The sequence below is a fragment of the Lutra lutra genome, chromosome 7 (genome assembly GCF_902655055.1).
Source record: "Lutra lutra chromosome 7, mLutLut1.2, whole genome shotgun sequence".
NCBI lineage: Eukaryota > Metazoa > Chordata > Mammalia > Carnivora > Mustelidae > Lutra > Lutra lutra.
The window spans coordinates 135,293,917-135,315,272 of record NC_062284.1 but is presented as its reverse complement, the minus strand read 5'-3'; the positions used below and the strand labels follow the sequence as shown (position 1 = coordinate 135,315,272).

At 40.6% G+C, this 21,356-nt stretch overlaps 1 protein-coding gene across 2 annotated transcripts in view; it reads left to right on the top strand.

The window, feature by feature from the left end:
* The window catches only part of LOC125104166 (uncharacterized), a 244,096-nt gene that overhangs the window by 195,023 nt on the left and 27,717 nt on the right, over window positions 1–21,356 (top strand). For both annotated transcript variants that reach the window (XM_047736595.1, XM_047736596.1), the window contains one exon: window positions 263–324. In XM_047736595.1, coding sequence (XP_047592551.1) covers window positions 263–324 — 62 coding nt within the window. The remainder of the gene's footprint in view (window positions 1–262; window positions 325–21,356) is intronic.

Here is a 21,356-nt window from a genome sequence, read left to right as displayed (position 1 = left end):
CCTGATCCCAGGACCCTGAGATGTGACCCAAACCCAAATCAGACACTCAACCCACTGAGCCACCCAGGCACCCCTGTTTTCTCTAACTTCTAATTTAAATGCAGCTGCCTAGGTTGGTTTGCCTCTTTCAGAAAAAAGATAAAACTTTTTTTTTTTTTTGCAACTCTTTTCTTTTAATGAGATTTCTTGTGCACTTAGCTATTTTTTTTTCTGTTTTTTAAACTGCTTTTAAAACTACCGTATATTTTTCTTTTCTTTTCAGGTTGTTCACTATTAATATGGATGCTATTGTCTAAATTTCTGCAGCCATGGTACAAGAATATGGTAAGTACTATCCCCTACTTCCTATGACCTCCGTGCTTTAAAATGTGTTGACATGATGTATTCAGGTTTTTCATTGGAGCAGAGGAAGTACAGAAACAAAAGTTTTTAACACTCTGCTTTTCTCAGAGGGATCATTTCATTTGGTCATCTACTTCTTGAGTTGGTAGCTTTATACCGAAATTCATCACGGCCGTGATTAATTTCATCTTCAGATAAACAGTCGTGTTCATCCTGTTTCCGGTCAGTACTAGCAGAGCAGACATTAGGGTTGGATCCGTATCCCGCAGCCCATCCATCTCCCCTGTGGGAGCTCCAGGGTCCGCCCTGGTTAGGGGCAAGCCCATCCCTGCTTTGTCCATGCTTGAGTCCTCATGGACAAATGCCCAGTGTTGGGCGTTACCTGGACAGAAGTATGGTTTCAAGAAGGTTGCGTGATCCTATCCCAGCCAGTGAGACTGGAAGGCATGTTCGCCAGGAGCTCCTGGCCGAGGCCGTCTCATACCTGAAACGAGCCTGCAGGAAGAGTCCGCCCCCCTTTCTCTTCCTCTGGGTGCTGTTCCATGCTGGCAGGAGATCGGCTGTGGCTGCAGCCTGAGCAAGAAGCCACCCAGGGCGGAGGACAGAGAAGCCAGCCCTGAGGCCTCCCGAAGGCCCAGCTTTTGAGCCAATGCATTTCCTTTTTGTTGAAGCCAGTTTACACTGGGAGCCAAAACATCCGAAGTGATTCACTTAATCTCCATTTTATTTTTAGTAATCCATTAGTCTCTCCCTGGGGAATGTGGGAGTAATTGCAAAGCAAGGCAAAATAATTCCGTTAAATTAAGCTGGCAGGATGTGCTGCTGGTGTTGACTGGCGCCCTCTCCACTCTGAACAGTTAACTGATGGAGTGATTGAGGATTCAGAGACAGGAGAGTAAAATAGATTGCTTTCACTCTCTCTCTTTCTCTCCAGAAGGTTCTGCCTTTTAAACAACCCACTTGGCCTGTGAACTCTGCAAAGGGTCTTGGCCTTTTCCTGCCTGAAAACCAGCCCCCGTCCAGGTGTATATTTGACAGTATGGACCTGTTCTTTGTGTTTTCAGATTTAAAAACAGTGGTATAAGGAATAATACACATACCCATATGTACTCTCCCTGTAATACACTAGCGAAATTGAATGATTACCACTTCTATGGAACAGTTAAAAATCTAGGGTAATGCCCCTAACAGCAGCGCCCTTCTCTGGCTCCGAGGAACCGTTCATTATCCTGCTCTTACTCCGTATTTTTCCCCATGCATTTGCCTGTGCTTTTACCACATTTGTGCGGTACGATTTTTCTGTATGCTCTTTAACTTCAGGTAAATGTAGATACTATGTACATTTGTTCTTTAAAATCACAGAGGAGTTGAGAATAAATTCAGGATCATGGAAAGAGGCCATAAATTTGTTCTGAGACTGTAGACATCCCAGTGATCTATACTAAATGTGTTAGACTATAAATTGTTGAGTTTAATCAACATGTGGACAGCGTTTTATCTTATTCTCTGAATCGGTGTCTGGTCTGCTAGTGAGTTCCCTTTCCTCACCTGCTTCTGTACTCCCATGCAGGCTCGACTTGTGTTTAAGTAGCCTGTGCTCAGAAGGCTTGCTTTTGGCAGACTTAGGTAAATCTGCATTTTCCCGACATCACACTTACAGAATTTACTCTCATGCATTCTGAAACGTCAGTTTGTTCCTTGTATTGGTGGCAGCAGTTCCAGAAGAGGCATCCACTCCTGTGAACAGGTTGGGAAGCATGGTGCTTTGAAACACAGGACCTCAGTCACTGGCACTGTGTCATTATTTCCTTTTGTGTCTGAGCTGGAGATCATTTTGTATGGTTCTTGTTGGAAATAGAACTCAAGTCATTTAACTTCTGGGATCAAGTAACTCCTTCTGTTGCTCTTGGAGGATTCATGTTACCCCTTGTTCTTGTTTGGAATGTGGCCTGCACAGAACTAAACAGTCATTTCCATTCAGGGATCATTAATTCCTTCACTTGGGGACATAATTGCTGATAGAGTGTCAGAGAAAGATTTATGACAATCATTAGAAGAGAACTTCCTTCTTTTTTCCTAGGATGTTATTTTTGTTTAAATGTTTGATGTATGGGGGAAACAAGTAAGCTCAAAAGACATTTTCTCCTTGGTTCATATATACTGTGTACATGTTACAGGAAGGAAAACAATAACATCTTTTGTTGGAATCAAATGGGGGTTTTGTGCTGTGTACATGCATTTTTCTGTTGTTAAAAGAATGGGTCCTCCTTTTAATTTTATTTAAATGTAACTATCTTAGCTTTTTTTCCTTCAATGTGGACCCAGGATTTTAAATTAAAATGTTGCCAGTGTGAGATGATTATAGCCATCAGTGGAACTGCCCAATGAGGCCCTTGTGAAAAAAGCTACTCTCCCATTGAAAGATGACCAGAATTCAAGATAGCACATGCCATGTTATACATCAGGCCAAATATAAGAAATGCAAGATATTTACATTTTAATCCCATAGTATATTTTATATGCATTTTCTCATTTAAAAAATTTAATGTTATAGTTGCTTTTTAATGGACGAAGCCTACTGAAAATTTTTTTTTTTTTTTGAGAAATCGGTATTGTGAACTGATGTGTTTGTTTTGTGTGTGTGTGTGTGTGTGTGTGTGTGTGTGTGTGTGGAATGGTATCTTCTTATTTATTTTTTTATATAAAGGGATTGGTAGGCTTGGCTTGATTTTATACCTCAAAATGAAATGGTGCCTTTGTGGGGGATGGTCCATAGGGCTGAGAGAACTTCTAGACAGTGACTCAGACCTGTAATTAGGTCTTGCTCTCCGCACCCTTGTTGACTTGAAAGCACTGGCCATAGACCATTTAGTCTGGGAAAGCAATACATGAATCATCTAAATTGGCACAAATTATCTGGAATGCTACTAAATGTTTTCTATTCTTTATTTGGATTGAGGGACTGAGAAAGGGAGACTTGTTCTTTGTGAAAATACTCAAGAGGATACTTACACATTTGGGGAACTGGATTTCTTTTCTACATAGAATGGAAAGCAGTTGAATATTCGACATTTGTTAAACGGTTTTGATTTTGTGGGTTTGCTTTAGAATATTCCTCTAAGCTCTATATCCCTCCCTTTGGTGAACTGTTGCTTGTCCGTCTTTCAGGAAAGGGAATCCAGGGACGCTCTTGTTCTCTGGAGCCTCAGCTTAACCTCCACACCACAACCGGGGTTACGGGGAAATCCTAGAAGGTTCTATTGTGTTTATTTTGCTTCCTTCTAACTTGCCCCACTCATCAATATCTCTCATATTTAGGATAGAATTTTGTTACCCTTTTCTTCCCTTTCTCAAAATAAAGGGTCAACAGACCTGTTGAGACCTGTTAGGTACCTGGCAATGAAGTTGGTGAAAGTTTCTATCTTCACTAAATAAAAAGTGTACTTTGTTTCAACTTACTTTGTAGCAAAATCTTGAAAATATTCATATTCATTCTGAAGTGGCAGACATTTATAAATCATTTAGGTTAAAGATAAGACTATATATAGAAAGTCAGCCTTTTAATTTTTTTTTCCCCTCTGGGTTTTTTCTGATGGTGCATTAGGGGTCTTGCCCAGGGCTTACTATCTTACTGTGTCTGCTCTAAAGAGAAAAAGAGAAGCAGACTAATCCATAGCAAAAAGACCAGATTTTCAACTTGTAGTGTGAGTTGACCTTTTGGTGCATGGATAAATCTTTATTTTCATTTTAGAATATATGTGAATGAGCATCTCCTAGGAATGCATCTTTTGACAGGGAGCAGAAGAAAGCCACCGTTCACCGTGTAATTGCGTATCTTGTGGATCTATCCACTGTTTTGTGTCTGTGGGTATCTGTGCATAAACATGTGAGTTAGGTTGTTTCTCTTCATCTAGGGCATTGGCTCCCTGTTAGACATGGCCACATTCACTTTGGAGTTGTTGGAGATCAGGAGTTCAAATTATAAAATTATTATTAGCATATACTGATTTAAGTTGGTAGATGTTAGAGTGAGTTTCTAAGAAAGAGGTGAAGTATTTTATGAATACCCTTGGCAAAATTCTGTATTAATGTGGTTAGCTAAACTTTTTTCCCTAAAAACAAACAGAGACCTTCCTATTTGCAGTTTAGGGTGTGTTCATGGAGAACTGGGATCCTGTTTGTCACAAAGTACTTGCTTAGTTCGCAATTAACCTTCCGCTTAATTTCTTTCTGCAATTAGGAACCACGAGACCATGCCTCGGTACCAAATACAAATCACCCAGCCTTTTTCCCCTGAGTTTGCATATTGTGTAAACAATTGGGTCATTAGCTAATACATAAACAGAGGTGTGTGAAAGCTGTATCTCTAGTGGGAATTTAACATCACTTGATGGTTTCCAGGTTACTTTCTGTAAATTACTTCTTCCATGCCAGTCAGTACTTCTTGTTTGATGGGTACAGTGAATTGTAAAACCTTAGTCAAGAATTCTAAAGTTCTTAGTGAATGTAAAAATACCTAAAGGAGTTTTATGTTTGATTCTGTCCTATCCCCTCAGGAGCAAATGCCTTCTAACTTTGTGCCAAGGAAATCTCAGTGTTCTGAGTGAATGCTAATTCCTCACCAACACTTCCCATCTCATTTTTTTTTTTTTAAATTCTCAGACTAATTAAATAGAATTAGTCTGGTCTGTAGGGTTAAGTGCCCCTCTGTAATCCGGAGAACTCTGCTAAACTGTGTGTGAAGATAGACCAGCTGTCTCTATTTCTGTCTGGATATTTGACCCCATCCCTAAAATTTGATAATGTACTCCCTGTACTACATAAAGGCTTCATTTAAAGATGGAGGTCAGTGGATCTCGATGCTCTGCAAGGGTATAGAACTTACTGCTTGTAAAGATTTAGGCCAAGGCCCAGCATTAATCGTTGCTCTAATTTGATCCTTGACTTGTATTTTGATGATCATTTGGAATAACATCCATTCAGTTGTATTTATTCAAAGCATGAAGAAAATCTCATTTAATACTGTCTCCCAGCATATTTAAAAAATAACTTTAATAAAAATAATATGTCCTTATGAAAATGTAAAAACAGATAACCATAAAGATGAAAACCAAAATGAGAGCCATGTAGAATTGTGCCATCTAGAAGTAGCTGTTATTAACATTGGCTAATAATGTGTTCTCACAGAACACAGAGCACGCCATTAAAACACGGACAGTTCTGAATAAAGATGGATGGTGGTGGCACCAGAAACCCTGAAGCACCTCTATATGGTACGTGTTAAACCTCGTATCCTCTAAACTGCTGTCCGTGTGTAGTTCCACAGGTTGTCATCACGTCGTCACAGGGTAAGGAGATAGCCTCTTCAGAGACAAGCTGGACCGGGGCCCATACTGGCTACCTTTTGTTACCATCCGTTTTGAGGGAGAGATTTTCATGAGTATGGCATAGTTCTTGTTTTTCTTTTTTAAGTGAAGGTGTTTTGTGAAATAAGCTGCTTTATAGAAAGAGGAGAATAGCGTGCTTTTAAAAGAAATACATTCTGCTCCCTGATGGAAAGATAGGAGAGAAGAGTCAAGCAACCGGAGGCTGCGTGTGGTAATTCTCCAGGGATAACTGAATGTCAGAGTCTCTCCTGGGCTGGCTCTCTCTCTCTCTCTCTCTCGCTCTCTTTCTTTCTTTCAATACGGCATATCTGTCCCCTGCTACCTCCTCTCCGATGTGCCTCATCTCTCCTCTCCCCTCCCTGCCCTGTGACAGCTTCCCACAACTGAGCAACGCAGCATTGCAAATCTGTGGAGTTCTGCACTGACTCGCACTCTGATGTTCCTGCTTCAGGCTTCGGTTTACAATAACTTGGGCGACTGTGTGGTTTGCAAATCATCACACCACAAAAACTCAAGCAACAGACCTCTCCCTGGATCTAAAAGTATTTGTCCTTTGTGGTGTTGTGATAGTTTCTGAGCATTTGTTTGTGGGCCTCTTTCTCAGAGGCCCAAAATAACGTGGCATGCCACAGCCCTCTCGGCTTCCAGTGGGCCACTTTCAAGTGTCCCTCACCGAGCCATTCTCCATGAGAAGTGATGCGCTCCAGACGATTGGCGGGTAATGAGCATCCCCCCACCCCCGCCCCAGTTTCTTGTCCTGAAGCCATTGTGGTGTAAACAGAATAAATGATGAGGGCTTTGCCCGTTGTCCTCTCTTCCAAGTAGAGAGTGTAAAAGTTGTTTTAGAGGAAGTCTGCATTTTGTGGTGTCATTCAGTTTTGGCGCTGCGTCTGGTTAAATGTTAGCCTGGAATTCCTTGGGAGGCTCCACCCCTGGAAGGCAGTGAGGATTTTTGGAAGAGTGTTAATGCCGAAGCTGTTAATGTTAGAACGTTTGTTACACAGCAGCAGCTTGCTGACTTCACTTTTGCCGTTTCAGTGTTTTCCCTTGAGAGACCACGGAATTCTGTCAGGCAAATAGTGCCAGGTTTGACATTACTTGGTAAGTTTGTATTATTGGAAAACACCCAAACTTAGGTTCATTGATGTCACAATGTGTTTTTAGTTTTAAGTACTTTTTTTTTTAAGATTTTATTTATTTGACAGAGAGCGAAAGATCACAAGTAGGCAGAGAGGCAGGCGGAGAGAGAGGGAAATAGGCTCCCTGCCGAGCAGAGAGTGTTTTTAGTTTTAAATATCAAATTGAGGTCTTTGTATTTCAGTGGTTGAAGAAAGCAAATTTTAATTAATTTTTAAAAGTCATTAATAAATAATAATCCTATCTTTTCTACCAGTTTTACCTGTGGGACATTTAGATATTGCACAATGATATTTAGTAGTTTTGAACAGTTGTCTTTTTTTTTTTTTATGATTTTAGTTATTTATTTGTCAGAAAGCACAAGTGGGGGAACGGCAGGCAGAGGGAGAAGTAGGCTTCCTATTGGGCAAGGAGCCTGATGCAGGGCTGGATCCCAGGACCCTGAGATCATGACCTGAGCCAAAGGCAGAGGCTTAACGCGCTGAGCCACCCAGGCGCCCCTAGATTTGACTTTTTCAAAGTGGAGGATGAGAATAAAATCAAGTTCAAGTAAAGAATGAAGTGGTGGACCTGATCTGGGAAAAAAAAATTAGAGAGTAAAGAGTTCGGGTAAGGAATTTGTAGTCTAAAAAGTGAAACACCAAAGGGAAGTTGCTAGCTCTGCCCTTCCTCCATCAGCTGTTTCTTCTGTCGACTTCCTTGCACCAGGTAGCCACTATTTCCTAACCAGCGTCTGAGGACAGCTTTTGAGCAATAGTTAACTTGTCAGTGTTTTTTTTTTCCCCTCTTCCCCCATAGTAGATGCTCAGTTAATAGAAAGTTTGATTTGCAGAGTTAGCAGAAAGGAAAATAGTCCTTAAAACTGCCCTTCTAATTTGCTATTAGATGAGTTCCTCCTTCATTATTTCTGTGAGGAGGCTAGGAGGTAAGTGGGGGTGCTTTTTAAAAAAATTGAATCTTCTTCCCTACTGTTATACTCCAGGATTTTTCTTTTCTTTCTCTAGAGGAATGAAAAGTGTGAGAAATCATTCAGGTTTCAAGTTAAGAAGGTACATTGTTGTCTAGTTCCCACAGAGGTGATTTCTAGCCATTCTTACATTTCATTGTTCTCCGTAAATTCGTTGAATTAAAATTTTGTTCTGAAATCTTGTCGCATTGAGTTCTTGGAGTCCCCTAGAGGTGGCATGAAACAACAGCTCAGAATCACTGCATTAGGGATAATCCCTTGGCCAGAAAGGCAGTTAATCTGGAGTTAGTCTGGAGGAATGCTGCCTGGATGCTTTAGTGTTTCTCTTCTGCCTCTTCTGGTTTGCTACCTCGGATCTCTTTCCTTATCACCAGGTCTTTAAACTTCTTTGTCAAGTTCACTCTCTTCCTGATGTTACAGAATAGAGGCAGGGTCATGGTGCTTTTTGGAGGAGTTTGTGTCTGTTTTCTGCTATTTCTGGATACAAAAGGCAAAGCAGGACCATTCTTCTGGGTTTCAATGCTTGAAAAACAACAACAAAGTTGAAGGAGAAAGAAAGAAAGGAGAGAACAAAAGGAAAAGAGTCTGGTTTCTTAAGTAGTTTGTCTTTGTTTTGCAGATCCTTTTTTGGTCATGATTATTGAATGTCACGTGCCACGGACTGCAGGCACAGGGTGTTTCCAATCTGGGAGAACACCATGGTCTATAAAATAGTTTCTCAGTTATGGTTTCTCAGCTGTTCTTTAGCACAAGAGAAGATGCAATTATTTCAGTTTTGCTAGTTGTTTTCCTCTAAGGGCAGAGGAGAACATTGTTTTTCTGTGAGCTTCCTAAGGCCAAGTGGTCTGTTTGACGCTGGGATGTTCCCTGTAGTCCCGCATGGACTTGGCCCATTTTCCCAAATGAGATAATGAATACAAAAATGCTCTAGTAAACTATAAAATATCATAAAAAGGAGAAATATCTTAAATCGTCCTCACTATTATTCTCTGCTAGAGTGGGTGACTACAAATATTCTGCTTAGTTCATGACCTTCCATCTAAGAACCGGCTACTTCTGATAATCCTGTTTCTGGGGAATAGCTAGTTCTTGATGATGCCGTTTTTGTTTGTTTGTTTTTGTGTTTTTTTTTTTTTTTTAATTTGCCTGGACCTTTTATGGCAGAAAAATGATTTGCATATTGAACAAATGTTGTAATGTATATTGCATTAAAATGAGTTCCTGACATTTCACAATATTTACAAACATAGGAGTCACTGCCCTTCATATACGGCAGTAATTGTCTGTTGGCAATGACCATGAAGTTCTTGGCCATGTGAAAAATTGCTTCAGAGTCTCAGTCTCCTCGTTCAGCCAGGGGCCTGCTTCTCTGGCAGATGGACTTTGTTGCCTTGGTTGAGCTTTTGTATAGAATATTGCTTTTTGTTTTGGATTAACCCTTTGTCCTCAGGCTTTTTAGTTGGTACAAATCCATGGGAAAGACCGTTCTGACTTAGAGATGTGACCTGGTCTACAGAAAGTAGAACTTGCGAGGACAGTTAAGAGGGGGGAAAAAGACTTTGTTTCCTCTCTCTCCCAGAGGATCTACAAAGCAGAACTGTTCTCGTCTAAGTCCTCAAGCCTCTGTGGGTGAAGCGACCCCGTTTCTGCAGGTACTGTCTGATCAGGTGCCTCCAGTGGGATGCGGCCACGTCACGTCCGCAGACAGGACGATAGGTGCTTCTGCATTGGCGGCGACCGCCTCATCAGAAACGCTTCCCCGGCTCTCAGTAGTGCACCCGTGCTGACTCTCGGGGAGCTCTGAAAATACTGTCTTCATTTACATCCCCAGGCCTCTTGGAATTGTTTCCAAACACTAATGGCTCAGTCTCTGCGGCTTGCTTCACTCAGGGGAGGAGATGGGCCGATGGCGGCATGTGTTTTAAGGCCGTCTGATTCGAGGGACGGTGTAGGTTCTTCCTTTCCAATATACAGATCTTCCTCGACTTAGGAGGGGTTCTGTCCCAATAAACCCATTCTAAGTTGAAAATCGTGGAAGTAAAAAATGCATTTAATACTCCGATCCTGCTGAACATGAGGCTTGGCCTAGCTAGCCTGCCTTGACGTGCTCAGAACATTTGCATGAGCCTGAAGGTGGACAACATCGTCGGTCATAAAGCCCGTTTTACAATAAAGTGTTTAATATCTCATGTAATTTATTGAGCGCTGCTCTGAGCGTGAAAAGCAGAACGGTGCTATGGGTACAGGATGGCGGTCGGTGTACTGGTGGTTTACCCTCGAGATCACGTGGCTGACTGGGCCCTGTGGCTGGCGGTCACTGCCCAGCATCCGGAGACAGGATCTTAACATGTATCACTAGCCTGGGAAAAGATCAAAATTCCAGATTCCAAATATGCATTCTCTTGCTTTTGTACCATTGTAAAGAAAACAATCATTAAGTTGAACCATCATACATTGGGGACTGTCTGTATATTGAAATCAAATTCAACGGAAGGCTGTGATAAAGTGGATTCATGGAATTTGTTTTTAGGTATTTGGGTTTTGTTTGTTTGTTTATTTGTTTTTTTTTTTTAAATAAAGATTTTTATTTATTTATTTGACAGAGATCACAAGGAGGCAGAGAGGCAGGCAGAGAGAGAGGAAGGAAAGCAGGCTCCCCACTGAGCAGAGAGCCCGATGCGGGACTCGATCCCAGGACGCCGAGATCATGACCTGAGCCGAAGGCAGAGGCTTTAACCCACTGAGCCACCCAGGCGCCCCTGTTTATTTGTTTTTTTAAGCACAGAATTATAACGAGGCTAACGCAAAAGTTATCAGTTATCTTGGAAGTGATTCTTGGCTGAATAAGAAAAAGAAGAAAGTGGCTGTGGAAACACTTGATGGACCTTGATGAAAATATTTTAAACTCTTGTTAGCATAGAAGTCTCCTCCTTCAAAAGAGAAGTGATATTTAAACTTAATTATGGAGGCCTTTTATTTTTTATTTTTTATTTTTTTAAATATTTATTTATTTATTTGACAGAGATCACAAGGAGGCAGAGAGGCAGGCAGAGAGAGAGGGGGAAGCAGGCTCCCTGCTGAGCAGAGAGCCCGATGCGGGGCTCGATCCCAGGACCCTGGGACCATGACCTGAGCTGAAGGCAGAGGCTTTAACTCACTGAGCCACCCAGGTGCCCCTGGAGGCCTTTTAAACTGGAATTGGGGGGAAAGCAAGAAGACTCAAACATGCAAAGAAAAGAAAGTCCAAGTTGTAACTTCCATAACAACCAGACTTGTTTACGCTACAAAGAAGCAATTTCTTGTCTCCACGTCTAGTCCGTGTATATAATTCAGGACCCCGTAAGAGGTGAATTAACTCTTTTATTGGGTCATTTATTAAATGTTAAGTTCCGTCTATTGGTGAGTAAATCAGCCTAGAGAACATGTTCCATATTGAGAATGTTTGGCTAACCTAAGGACTCGTGCATTTATTAGTCTGTGATATCTCCATTTTAAGGAAAGTAAATACAGGCCCAGCGACATAGTTCTGTGTTAAAAGTAGCAAAACAAGTCACTTGAAGGGCAGGGAACAGATGGGTCCTTACATACTTGGTTCTCAGAAAGATAATCCGTGTTGACACAATGCAGGCTTCACTCTAACAAGAGAGAGTCCAGCTCTGCTCGCACGCTCTCGTTCTGTTAGGCGGGCCTATGGCCGCTGGGCAGTGCTACCTCAACGTTCTCCTTTCATACCTTTTCCATTGATGGAGCAGAGGACTTCCTCACACTTGGGGACTGGAAGAGATGGAGGAGACAAAGGCAGCTTCAGGGCAAGCCTACTTCCCAGCTCCCATCTCCTTCGTCGCTCTGTTCTGCTTCACGCTGTGCTCTGTGAGGCCCTGCTCCTGTCCACAGGTGACCCCTTCATCCCGTCCATCTCGTGGTCCTCTCACCTTCCAGGTGTTGACCTTTAGTTGTGTCATTCCATCTCTCCCAGCTCATCGCTACTTTGCCTGTCAACACCCTCCAGCTCTTTCTCTGTGCAGCACAGATCTTCCTACCTGTCATAGATCTGTCATCCTCTTTCGTTCCCTGCACAGGGAAGACAAACGTGGGGGAGAGGAGCTTATATCATCACTCTTCTACCCTTTGTCTTCAAGATTTTTGTTTTTCATTTTTTGAGATGTCATATGCATGCAATAAAATGCACAGATCTTAAGTATTAAGATTTGGGCTGTGTCTAGTCATTGGCTCTTAGGAATAAGGCTGCTATAAGCATCCTTATGAAGTCATTTTCTGGGCATGTATTTTCATTTCTCTTGGGTAGATACCTGGGAGTAGAATTGTTAGATCATGGAGTAGATGGATGTTTTGCTGTCTAAGAACCCATCAAACTGTTTCTCCAAAGTGGTTGTGCCATTTTATACCAACAATGTGTGAGGTTCTAATTGTTCCCCGTTCTTATCAGCATTTGGTATTGTCAGGTTTTGTTTTGGTTTTCATTTTAGCCGTTTCTGGTGGACTGAGTGTGAAACACTATCTCATTGTGGTTTTAGTTTGTCTTTTCTTGAAGTCTAATAATTTTGGGGATCTTTTCATGTGCTTCTTGGCCATTTATCTCTCTCTCTCTTTTTTTTGCAGAGTATCTTTTTTCAAGTATTGACTGTTTTTCTAAATTATTATTGAATTATCTTTTAGTTATTTAGCTGCAAGATTTTAAATATATATTAAAATACTATATATATTTAAGTAATAAAGATACACATAAACACAGACACGTACAATGTTTCTTGGTGAGAGGAAGGTTTTATTTTAAATTTATCATTTTTCATGGTCAGTGCTTTACTGTGTGTTATTTGAGAAATCCTTGCCTGTACAATATTGGGAGTATACTTTCCTATATTTACTAAAAGATGCTTTAGGGTTTTATCTTCTACATTTAGCTTGATAACCTAACTTTAATCTTTTAGGGATATGAAATAAGACAGTTGTTGAGGTGACTTTTTCCCATATATGTATGTATATATATATATATGGGGAAAAATATATATATATAGGAAAAATATATATATATATAGGGAAAAATACATATATATTTTTTCTCCTATACACACACACATATATATGTATATGTATACATATATATACACACATCTAGTACCATTTATTAAAAGACATTTCTATTAACTGAGCTGGTGTTTTGGTTGAAAGTCAGTTGCCCATCTTTGTGTGAGTCTACTCCTGGACTCTCTTCTGTTTCGCTGCTCTGTTGTCCTTAGGGCAGTTACCTGCTGTCTTGAATATTGCAGCTTTATAATAAGTTTTGAAGTGAAATAGTGAAGTCTTCTAACTTTGTTCTTGTTTTTATAATTGTTTTGACTATGATAGATTCTTTACATTTTCATTTAAATTTTAGAATCAACTGTGTTTTTTTCCCATAAAGCTTGGGAAAGATACAGAGATCTAACTGTATCTGTATGATACAGTTTTCTATCTGTATCTAACATGGGGCTTGAACTCACAACCCCAATATCAAGAGTCCTATGCTGTACTGATTGAGCCAACCAGGTGCCCCTAAAGCTTTCTAGATTTTTTTTTTTAAAGAATTTATTTATTCATTTGACAGAGAGAGATCACAAGTAGGCAGAGAGGCAGGCAGAGAGAGAGAGAGAGAGGGAAGCAGGCTCCCTGCCTAGCAGAGAGCCCGATGCGGGACTCGATCCCAGGACCCTGAGATCATGACCTGAGTCGAAGGCAGAGGCTTAGCCCACTGAGCCACCCAGGCGCCCAAGCTTTCTAGATTTTGATTGGGATTTCATTGAACCTAATTTTCAATTTGTGGAGAATAGACATTTGGTGATACTAAGTCTTCTCATCCATAAACCTCTCCACTTAATTTCTCTGAGCATTTTTGTAGTGTTCAATATAGAGGTTTCTCACATCTTCCATTTGGTTTCAATATAGAGGTTTCTCACATCTTCCATTTGGTATATGAGTTTTTTAATGCTTCTGTGAATGATGTTTTAAGATTTCATTTCCAGTTGTTCAATTGCTGTTTGCATACTGACCTGCAAAACTCCTAAATTCTCTTGTTGGTTCTAATATTGTGTGCATGTGTGTTTTCTAGGATTATTGACATATATGATTCTAGGTATCTGTGAATCCCGACACTTTTACTTTTTCCTTTCCCATCTGTATACCTTTTTAAAGATTTATACCTTTTGCAAAGATTTGCTTTATTATTATTATTTTTTAATTTTATTTATTTATTTGAGAGAAGAGAGAGACAGTGAGAGAGAGCATGAGCGAGGAGAAGGTCAGAGGGAGAAGCAGACTCCCCGTGGAGCTGGGAGCCTGATGCGGGACTCCATCCCAGGACTCCAGGATCATGACCTGAGCCGAAGGCAGTCGCTCAACCAACTGAGCCACCCAGGTGCCCAAAGATTTGCTTTAAATGGCCTTATTGAACTAGCTAGAACTTTCAGTATAAGGCTGATTAGAAGTGCTAAGAATGGAATCTCCTTGTTTGTGATCTCAGGGAAAACATATTCAGTGTTTTCCTGCTTGGTTTATACCTATTTTTTTTTTTACAGTGGCTAAACCCAAGAATTCTTTGATCTCCTTAGTTCCAGGTATGGAGCTCTCAATCTACATGTTCCCGGGCTTTCCTTTGTGACATTTGTACTGAATTACCCTCTTTGTTTTCTGCCTCATTTCCCTAAAAGTAATTTCCCTCCTGCCCCTTGTCCTCCTCCCCCTTGTCCTCCTTTTCTTCTTCATCCACCTACCTCAATGAAAATTGCTTCTTCTCTTTCACTAGCGTTTCTTCTTCTCATTCATTTATTCTTCTATCAACTATTTATTGAGCAGGTACAATGTGGCTCGCTGTGCTGGTGTCTGGGGCTGTCCAGGTTGATGACATCCTGGTCTCTGCCCCCAAAGAGCTCACTCTAAAACCATGGGAAGTGCTTCCAAAGAATGAATGGCTCATCCGAGATGAGGGGTGTTTCTCTAGTCCTCTGCATGTGGTCACATACCTATTCTCAGTTGTGTCCATCCCCAGGCCGTTTCCGCATCCAGCCAGAAGCACGGGTGTTGGAATAACTGCGCTGCTTACTGCTTTCTGTTCTCTGGTTATGGAAGGAGCTAGCCTAACAGTCCTTCAGCACCTGATGGTAGTACCTTGCTTTGTACCTTCAGGGATTCTGTAGACCTTTATATACATCAGAAACAATGTTTTTGAATAAATGAACTCACAGAAGACTTTGTTTTTTGTTTATTTTTATCCTGTATTTTATTACTAGATAAACACTTTAATTAACTGAATTATGAAAGTGATTTGGGAATGTATTAACTTTCCAGGACAATTTTTTCTTGTTTGTTTGTTTGTTCTTGTTTTTTGTTGGAATGTTCCCATGCAGGGCTCCTTTACCTCTGAGCTACTGGACGGTAGGATGGCTCCCAGGCTTGTTACTGTTGGCAGAGCAGACTCTTTCTTTCCTTGATGAGTAAACGTTCATGAGCTACACTTTTTCAAGATTCCTACCTAGGGTTTTCATTCTGTTTCTTTATCCAAACAATGTCTGTTTCTTTTCCTTTGTCAGAATGCTTCTCTTATTAAAGAGATATGCTTCTTTATAATGAAGCCACAGAATACATTTCTTAAAGGAGGTACCAACTAAGGATTAATGTATTTTCAGATCATTAAATTATAAAGCCATGAATAGTGTATTAATGCTAATGGAATAGATACATGAAGCATTGTTCAGTGATTTCACTGGCACGAAGGTGAAGCAATTAAATACATTAAATATATACAAATTGAATTATGTATTTCTTATTTCAGGCAAATGTATGCTACTTAGTATCCATTAAACGTGTCTGCATAGCTTTTACTGTGTTTGATCATCATGTCAGAAGTCTGTAAACCCAATCATGTAATGAAAAGTCTGTTACTGGCATTTTATTCACTGAGTTTCCGTCATTTACAAAATTTAAATTACTTTGAAAGATAAAGAACTTATCTTTTATTACCAATGGATTTTTTTTATATCCTTACGGAGAAGAATGTACTGATGATAGAAGGTGTTTATGTATCAGATAAAATTCTTGTATATGGATGTATGTTTTATTGTGATTTTTTAAGTGCCCTAAAAATGCAATTATCAATATATAGTCAACAGGAGAATCAGTGTTTTAAATAGAATTTATACTAGGATATAAATAATTCTTATATTCTTAATTAAAAATAAAATAAGTCTGGTATTCAGTATAAAAGTGAAATGAAAAGACATGAGTGGACAATGAGATATTTCTTAAACTATTTGACCGGGAGCAATTATTGGGTCTTCCTCTCAGAGGTTGTATTATTCCTGTTCTTGTTTTTAAACTCAAGTCTGTATTTTCTGTTCTTTTTCTTAATATATGATTAAAAATTCTTCACTTTGGGGTACCTGAGCGTCTGCCTTCAGCTCAGGTCATTATCTCAGGGTCCTGGGATGGAGCCCTGTGTTGGCCTTCTTGCTCAGTGGGGAGTCTGCTTCTCCCTCTGCTTTTGCCCCTTTCCCTGCTCTTTCTTTCTCTCTCTCAAATAAATAAAATCTTAAAAAAAAAGAACTTCACCTTTATTATGCCTAATAAGAGTTCATAGTGATTCAGTTTGAGTGGTTTTCAGTGCCAGAGAAAGCTTTGAGAAGTCCTTAAGAAGGGCAGTCACAATGGCTCCCTTGGCCTTAAAGAGGACCTCACAATGCAGGGTTCATTTATCAATAGATTGGGATTTTGTGGACATAATTTATTTTCATCGATTACTCTCTCTGAATCCTACTATTTCAATTATCTTATCATCCTTAGGCAGAGCCTTCTTTGTGGGAGAACATTTTTCCCCCTCCCCTGTTATGCCCTGAGTCTTATTCTCCCTAGGCAGGCTGCTTGCTTGCCCTTAAAGGGAAGGGACCGTCCCACAGGGAAGCCAGGTAATTCTGCTATAGCCCTTCCAAGCCATAGGGCCTCTTTTGATTATTTCTGATGTTTTATTTATCCTCTTATTCTCTCTGCCCAGATTGTCCAGATAGAGTCAGATCTGGCAAAGGTCAGCTGCAAGCATGTGATATTTTCAATCACAAATTGGCCAATCGGGAGGTTTCTATTTAGTTACTTGAACTAGGTCACCAGACACATTGTGTTAATCCCATAGTTTAAATGGGCCATCTGTTGAGTCACCCTGCTAATTGTTCCCTTTCTGAATGCCACTGTACCCAAGTTAATCTACAGCCGAGGGTGTTAGGAGTCTTTTCAAAGACACTAATGCACTGAACTGTGGGCCCCCCTCAACTGAAACTTGCCCTTGGAGGGTTTCTGTTGTTTACTTACTTGCTTCTGTATTCTTTTTCCTCAATTTTGAGAATTTTTTTTTTTTAATTGTGAGAGTTTTGGATTGTAAAAGTTGAAGGTCAAGCTTGTTGAGGATAATTAGAAAAAGGGAGATGTGGGATTGGGAGTAGGAAAATGAAAACATTTGTCAGTAGCAATAGTGGATTTCTTTGCTGGGAAGCTTTTAGAAAGGCACAGGAGAGGATGGATGAGAAACTTGTTCTGTACATTTGGGCTTTTCTGTGACTCAGGAGAGGAGCTCAGAAGGGTGGGATGGGGGAAGTAAGAATGGAGGGTTTGAGCGGAAATGGCTTGCCCGAAGCATCTGAAGTGTGCATTTTACTTTGTGTTTCTGATTTTCTGGGGAGATCTGGAAAGTAAGAGTCGAAAACATGGAGTGTGAAGTCTGGAGAGCCATGGCCATGAGGCAGAGAACTGGACCATAAACATGTTACCTGTGAAAAAGAGAAATACCAGCTCCATTCTGGGGGCCTCTTCTCTTCGGAGGTGATGTCATCTAGTTCTGGGACTTTCACTGCCAACCGCATACCTCCGTGATACCTGCTGCTCTATCTCCAGCTCAGACTTATTTCAGATTTGTATTTTTGGCGGCTTCCCTGATATCTCCACATAGATCTCCAGTGGTCAGCACAAAACTCTTGATTTCTGTGTTAAGCGCGAAACTCAACATGGTTTCTCAGGACTCTCTTGGTTTTAACACTTTCTGGGAAAGCCTCGCAGTCCTAGGCAGACCAGTGTCGATGGCCATCCTACGTACAGTCCTTAACCTTCCCTAATACTCCAAATTTCTTGGGAGACTCATCCACCCAGAACCATCCACCCATCTAGACGTTGAAGAGTTACCCTTGATTCATTGTGTTCTACATCCAGCAGAGTGCCATGTGGATTACCAGCATCTAATCTCTCAGCATGCCTTGTTGTCTGTACCTTCAGAAACACCCACCTTGTCCACTTCTCTCCATTTCTGCTGATCCTACCCTAATGCATGCCATGTGCATCTCACGCCCGGTCATGTCACGAGACAAGGCCATGCTGCCCTGCAGCTACTTACGAAGGCCTCCAACCTTCCTTATAGACTGACGCCATCTGTCTCTCCTACCCCAAGTCACCCCCCTCCCTTCCAGCCGTACTGGCTCTCTTCCCTTTGGGCATGCTGAGTCTGTTCCTATTTTAGGGTCTTTCTACTTGCTCTTCCTTCTGCCTGGAATGCCCTTCCTTTATTGTTGTTCTTTAAAGATTTGTTTATTTATTTTACTGTGGGAGTAAGGGGGGTGCTCAGTCCCTCCACCCTGAGATCACAACCTAAGCTGAAACCAAGAGTCAGACCCCAAACTGACTATACGCCTGGGTGCCCCAGGAATGTCTTTACTTTGGGTAGCAGATTCCTTCTTGACGTTTAGGTGTTCTTATCTTAAATGACTTCTTCACAGAGAGGCCTTCCTTGACCAACCAACTGATGAGAGCCGCCAACCAGCCATGTTGACCACATTATTTTTTTAATTTTATTTTTCCGGATGGCACTTCTCACTCTCTGACCTTTGTATGATTTATTGATTGGCTTGTTCTTGATCTTTCCCTACTAGAACGTAAGCTCTTTGAATGACAGCTTTGCCCCTGTGTTCACCAGCCTATCCTCACATCTTAGAAGAGTTCACAGATAGGTAGGTATTCAGGAAATATCATTAATTAAAATAAAGAATAAACTTAATTACCTCTAGACATCTAATTAAAACTTTGAGGGAAAGAAGGTTTTGGAAGATTTTTAGAAAGCAAGGATCAGTAAATGGAAATTGTGGGGTATCTGTCATCGCTGCTACAAAATGTATAGAATATCGTCGATATAATTTCATTTAATAACATCATCCTTTGCGTTATGTTAGTTAAAATTCTTTCATAACCTTTTCAAGGATTATTTGCAAATATATTTCCCTATGTCATATATTTCTTTTCAGTTCGTAAGTCTTTCAGTGGCAAACTCCCCTCTGATAGTGGTTTTCAGGTCTGCACCCCTGAGGGTAAAAGTAGAACCATCATATACATTGGTGTGTGGGTGCTATAAAGAGCCTTGGAACCTTCCTCCTCCCTTGTTTAACCCAAGGGACTAGGTTTGGAACTTGGGTGATTATAATCGATGCATTTCAGTGCTAAAGATACTTCTAAACCAGGGTGGGAACCTCTGGACCCTTGGCACTTGGGGCCAGATGCTTCTGTTACGGAGTCTGTCTCCGGTGAAGGACGTCAGCAGTCTCCCTTGGCCTCTGCTCGGTGGGTGTCAGTAGCATTACTCCCCAGCTGAAACCGTACTATGTCTCCAGATACTGCCAAATGGCCCCTTGGGGACAAAATTGAAGCCTACTATTCGAAACCGCCCTCTCTTTTTCTTTTATATTCTTTACCTTGGGAAATTACTATGCAAAAAAATCAAGTTGATGGCTGATTTGGGGGTGGGGGGGCAGGGAGGAATGTAGCAGATTTTTAAAAAGCTATTATAAAGAAAGATTCCTCATCTTACATCATTACTAAGTTATAAGACTCTATTTTCAACTTAGTATGCCTCTTTAGTTCCACGGTAAGCTTTGCGTTAGAAACCCTAAAATATTCTGAGGGAATTTGTTCTTTCAGTGTTTCTATATTTTTCGCCTGCTCCCATCACCATGGAGCTAAACGCTTTGAGAGACATGTTAGGTTAAAAACAGTAATGACAGAAGAGGAAAAAATGTATTTCTTCTGCTTCATTTTTCCTTCTCTCCAGTTCTTCTTTACCCCTCAGTCAACCGAATGGGGTCTTTAATGTGAATGTTGTTAAATTGGGCATCAAGGTAGGAAAGGTGTGTTTTTCAGACCTTGGAAAATGTGTTTCTCTCCCCCTTGGAAAATGCTCGCATCAGAATTTGAGCAGATCTATGAATTGATGATATTCTAAGACAAGGCAAAGCGTACCAGAACCAGGAAGGAGCCTTTTTCCTTGGCCTGCACCCATTTTAGAGATTTATGTATGACACAGGACACACTGAATTGCTTAGGACTCTTCTTCATCATACAGAATTTTTTTAACATATGGAAAGCAAATATCAAAATGTGTGTATGTTTGTCTTTAGTGCAGAACTGATTGATTCTTTGAATAAATGCTGTTTTTACCAGCTTTCTTAAATTGAGAACTTAGCCCAGGATTGCCTGTGAAGCATTCAGTACTCCGAGATTCTCTATTAATTGAAGAGTTTGAGTTTCTAGTCTCCTTCCTTCGGAGTGGAGATGTTGCAGCTTGTTGGGTGTCGCATGCTGGAATCAGTCATTTCCGGTCCACAGAGAGCGAAAGGTGGCACCCATCCGCATTTGTGTTTTTCAGGTTAGGGTTTTTATTTGAAATCATGCCCTCACCCAGTTATATTCTTTGAGCCTTGACCTGTCTGAGTGGAACATTCTGCTCAGTACTTTCACATGTACCAAGGATTAATAGCCAATGGGGAAAAATTCTCTTTCCCTAATATTTACAGACAGTGGCATCTTCTGTTAGTTTCTAGGAACATGCACTGATACATTGTTTCTGTTCATCAAAGGTGGTTTGGAGAGTTTTTCTGTTTAAATACTGCATTTTTTTTCTAAACAAATTAATGTCTTTTAATATCAATTAGTAATCTAGTGGTGGTTTCACTGTGCTGAAACCTTCCAACATTAATTTCAGAATGCGTCGATGCCTCATTTCTTTCTAAACAACATTAGTGCTTCCTTTTGCATGAATGAAGACATGGTATTGAGTTTAAGCGTGGATGACTCTTAAACTATGGAATTTAAACGTCAGACTTAAAAATAACTGCAAAGATTAAAAAAACAGGAAGTTGAAAAACTCGTATCTGGTTTTGTGCTATGGGCTAATGAGAGAAGAAGGTCTTTTTCTATATTGTGAAGTCCTTTGCTTCTTATCAGTTACCCCAGGATGAAACCTAAGGAGACATTCCTCGCATTCTTGAGTAAAACTCCAACCCCTCCCTTCTGTATGAATTGCTGGTATGAGATTCTCTTTGTTCATTTGTATATTGATCAGAACAAAGATAACAATTCACAAATTACAACATCCTCTGATTTTATTTTTAAAAAATATTTTTGGCGAGTTTTTGGATGTTTTCTTTCTTGTTCACCTTGCCAGCAGTACC